The 4,441-nt window shown below is 43.9% G+C and overlaps 1 protein-coding gene across 1 annotated transcript in view; it reads right to left on the reverse strand.

Moving 5' to 3' along the window:
• Positions 1-3,484, reverse strand: part of LOC118407058 (ubiquitin-conjugating enzyme E2 variant 3-like) — a 13,168-nt gene extending 9,684 nt beyond the window's left edge. The window contains exons 1-4 of the mRNA XM_035807476.1: positions 2,222-3,484; positions 1,294-1,387; positions 682-753; positions 360-496 (exon numbers count right to left, since the gene is read on the reverse strand). Of these exons, the coding sequence (XP_035663369.1) occupies positions 360-496; positions 682-753; positions 1,294-1,387; positions 2,222-2,251 (333 nt within the window). The 5' untranslated portion in view covers positions 2,252-3,484. The remainder of the gene's footprint in view (positions 1-359; positions 497-681; positions 754-1,293; positions 1,388-2,221) is intronic.
• Positions 3,485-4,441: the final 957 nt, after the last annotated feature.

The raw sequence follows: 4,441 nt of genomic DNA on the forward strand, positions 1-4,441 counted from the left end.
ATGTGGATTTCTTACTTGTGCCAGTTGGAAATTGTGCACAGTCGAACATCACTGAACGTTAATTATGCAAATAGATACTTCATTTGTATAGATTAGCAGGAAATGCGATTAAAATTTTCTTTCTTAACATAAAATTGTGTACGTCTCATTTGGGTGGAGAGGATGATTAACTAATATAAATTATGCAAATTCGGACCTTATTTATTAACTAATGACAAACACAACTTATGCACCATTTGTAAAGATTAAAATCATTTTGCATTTTCAGGTCTGGTCGGTGTTTTGTCTGTGGAATAACATTGTACCCACGGTCACATTATAACATTGTCTATAAGGAAACAAGATTGGAATTGACGTACATGTTGCCAGTTGGTGAGATAAGGAATGTGCACCCTCTCTAGCTCGTCACAGCTCCGTCCCTCCACAAAACACTCGGGCGCAGATTCGGGATGGTCCGGGGCGAGCCGAACCAGCACAGGGACGTCACACACCAGACCTGAATCGTACGGAAATCAGTTCATGTACTTCCAATAAGGGTCACTTTACTGATTAGATGGATATCATTAATCGACTGCTGTGACAGAGCATCTGTATATATACGACAGCAGTGCAAGGGTTAAGCGTATAATGAGCTGAAAAATGAACATTAGCCACACGTAGTAAATAAAGAACGTACGTTACCTCCTTGCATTGTCGGTATGTGTCCTTCAAGACTGATGACAACTTTACGTCTTCTGTGTCTAGAGTGTTTACCTGCAAAATATCAATATCGGTATTAAAACAAATTGTACATGTAAAACTTGTGGTACGGCCTAAAGGCCATGGTGAGAAGACAAGACACAACAGGAAATACGGACAGGACAGAGCACAACAGGACCTACTTGGGACAGACTCGATCTGCGACGGCCCGGAGGCAGAGGTGAGGGGACAGGACAGGGCACAGCAGGACTTACCTGGGACAGACTCTGGGACGGCCCGGAGGCAGAGGTGAGGAGACAGGACAGGGCACGGCAGGACTTACCTGGGACAGACTCTGGGACGGCCCGGAGGCAGAGGTGAGGGGACAGGACAGGGCACGGCAGGACTTACCTGGGACAGACTCTGGGACGGCCCGGAGGCAGAGGTGAGGAGACAGGACAGGGCACGGCAGGACTTACCTGGGACAGACTCTGGGACGGCCCGGAGGCAGAGGTGAGGAGACAGGACAGGGCACAGCAGGACTTACCTGGGACAGACTCTTGGACGACTCGGAGTCCGGGGTGAGGGGACAGGACAGGGCACAGCAGGACTTACCTGGGACAGACTCTGGGACGGCTCGGAGTCCGGGGTGAGCGGACAGGACACGAGACACCTCCTCATGAATAAAAACTCGTCTGGCGTAGTTCATCTGAAAATAAGTTACAGAAATAGTAACGTTATAAGCATACGTTCAATGTCGATCATTGTCGTACGACAATTGGAATTTAATCTAACTCGTAGCCTGACAAACCGTTTGCCTGTATCGCCTATGACTAGAAAAACGAAGTTCACGTTCTCTTACATGTGAATTAACACATGGCCGTTAAATGTAGGCCACATAAACAAATGGCGGTGCGTGTTTCTTTGTGGACAAGTTGGATCAGTTGGTATCGATAAAATTGAATTTCCAACCGCTATAGCACACGTTCATGTAGCAGCTTACTTTTTGGACAGGTAAAGAATAATACACGAATGACACCTTATAGTCTTGAATGAAGGTATGATTTAGGGGTTCATGGATAGACATCAATTTGAAGGTGAGGAAATGGACTATTACACTGTGCATGGGGTTAACTAATACTATAGGATCCTATAGGATCAAGGTGAACTGTAAAAAAGACAACAACAAATGTACGGACCAAAAATTGCTTATGTTTCGAAACCTACATCGTTTGCTGTCATTTTGTAATGCTCGAAATATCTACATGGTTGTACTGGACAAAGCCTTTAGTCTGAGGTCTTTATGCTGTACAACAGACACTTGTTTACATCCATGCAACGGGGTCAAACTAGGACAACCCGCCGTCCGGCGTATGGCCTATCTTGACTGCAAGCACATCCTCTGCGACTTGTAAAATACAATGTGTAAAAGATAGATCTGTAAATTGTAGGTCTGTATGTGAATATTTGTTTAATGTTCGAAAACTGGAAGATTACTATCTCAGATAGAGTTAAGATTATCGCAATAAAGGAATAGACGTACCGAGGTGAATGATGTCCCGACTTGTGGCATGTTTGTAGCAGGTGACGCGATCCGGGCAGTGTTAATGATACCAAGTAACGTTACCTGCCGTGTTACTCCTATATACACCGTACTGAGTGTGGAAACTTCCGCTACCGTGCGACACGGCCGACTGGACCTGTCTGAGTCATGCTATTGTTGGGCAGAAGACATATTCAGGACACATGGAAACGCACCAACCCTTAAATGGAATAGATGAACGTAAGCTATATACCGGAAATCGTCTATAAGGGGCTTCCTTTTGATATCTAGAAAGTTGACAAACATAGCTTTGTTAGACGCACATGTTTGTGGTATAAACTAATAGTATTGTGTTTATTCATTGTAGTTGAACATCCATAAAGGTGCGGGTCAGATATTCTGCATGAAGACCAAGGACTTTCAATAGGTTGAACGCTGTTTGGACCGGTCTTGCTTTATAACCTACATTAGCGATCTTTCTTTGCATATGGCCATTCATACGTGAAGTACAATAAAATCCATGATTTGTCACATTACGAAACGTACTGGCTAATGTTCACGTGTCAAGTTGTTTCAACGGATCCTCTGGTGAGGGGGACATGTTTAATACACATGGCCCGTACGTACCCGTCTCCTAATGACTGAAATAACTCGAGAGACACCTTTCCAGATCATAGGACAACCAATGATGGTCTGCTCGTGCATGGTATATTGTATAGTTCAACCCCCTTTGAAATGACGTGAGTCAGATTTAGCCACCTGTTCGTGCAGTCTACTGGGGACTGACGTGTAAATCATACCGTACAACCGACTACAGGGAATAGGACACAGTCGAGACCGGGACACTGCAGACAGTGTCTTCCCCCGAAGATGGTATTAAGGACGTCCGTTTCATTTCCGCTCAGAGGGAGGGACTGTTTCCGGTGGGCAAGTCAGGTTTGCTCACCTGTTGAACGGAAGTGACGTCACAATGAAGACTGGCACCACGGTTCGATTCTTCAAGCTATGAAAGTACCTCGAAATCTCCTTTGTTTCAGGCAGTTTTGGCCGCCCAGACTTTAAGCCAAGGAGGTAAAAAAAGGTTAGCCTCCTTGCTTCAGAACATGTGTGTACTCCAAGGTCCTACTGGGTAACAAGCACTTATTGTATGGAAAAGACCCCCAGGCAAATCAGATAGACAGGGTTCTTTCCGTAAGTAATGGGAATCTACTCCCCTTCTGTTTCTATCAGAAAATAAGTGTGGCAATAAAAACTATTGCCATGGCGACGTTTTTATTGCTTATAAGTATTAATGATTGTTGTTGTAGGTGTGTTTTATTTGTGTTCTATCCTTTCGCCTAGCCGTATGTATGAAGATTCTTTTACGCGATGGATGTTTGTAGGGCATTGCTGTTAACAAGAAAGGTGACCTCTTGTGACGAGTGACCTATCATAACTGCTTCTCATTGACTATACAAATGAGGTCCTCATTTGCATAAAAGATATCTGTTCATTTTCTCTACCTAAATAACAATGTATTCAAAGTATGAAAGTGTTAGCAAAGAAAGCTATAAAAATTACAAGAGCAAAGTAGAAGAGAGTTGATAGTCACTTTTACCAAGTTTCTACAGTCAAACTTGGTCTAACTTTACAGAGGCAGTTAGCGTTGTTTGCGTGAATGTAGGATACTCCACCACATTCCTTTGTAGCAATATAGACCATTGTTTTGAGTATCGCCCATTCACAATTAGGTTCAGGTCCTGACCTGAACCAGATCCTCTGGACCTAGACCGTACCGGTAACCCACCCCTAGTCATGCTCAAGCGTGTCGGATGCCCTTGACAAGTCGCAGAAAATAACGCCAGTTTGCTGTGTTTTGTCGATCGACTCAATTCAATCTTCCACTACCGAGTGTAGAGCGGCCTCACATGAGTGCGACTTTCTAAAGCCAGATTGTGAATGAGGTAGAAGTTTGTTTTTGTTGAGGTAGTCATATAATTGATTATGTACTGCTCTTTCTAGTACCTTACATGTGGCAGTGACAAATTCAACTATGACTTTTGTGTTAAGAATACAAACAGGGATATTATGTGTGTGTGTATGTATGTATGTATGTATGTACTATGTATGCGTAACGGGAGGTGCCCCAACACGGTACGCTTTTTCTTGCGCTCAAACTCATGGCGCTCCATCGCTAGTTGCCTGAGAGTGGTCAAATTTTGATGACTGAATTTTTTACAC

Source organism: Branchiostoma floridae, chromosome 19, assembly GCF_000003815.2.
Source record: "Branchiostoma floridae strain S238N-H82 chromosome 19, Bfl_VNyyK, whole genome shotgun sequence".
Taxonomy (NCBI): Eukaryota; Metazoa; Chordata; class Leptocardii; order Amphioxiformes; family Branchiostomatidae; genus Branchiostoma; species Branchiostoma floridae.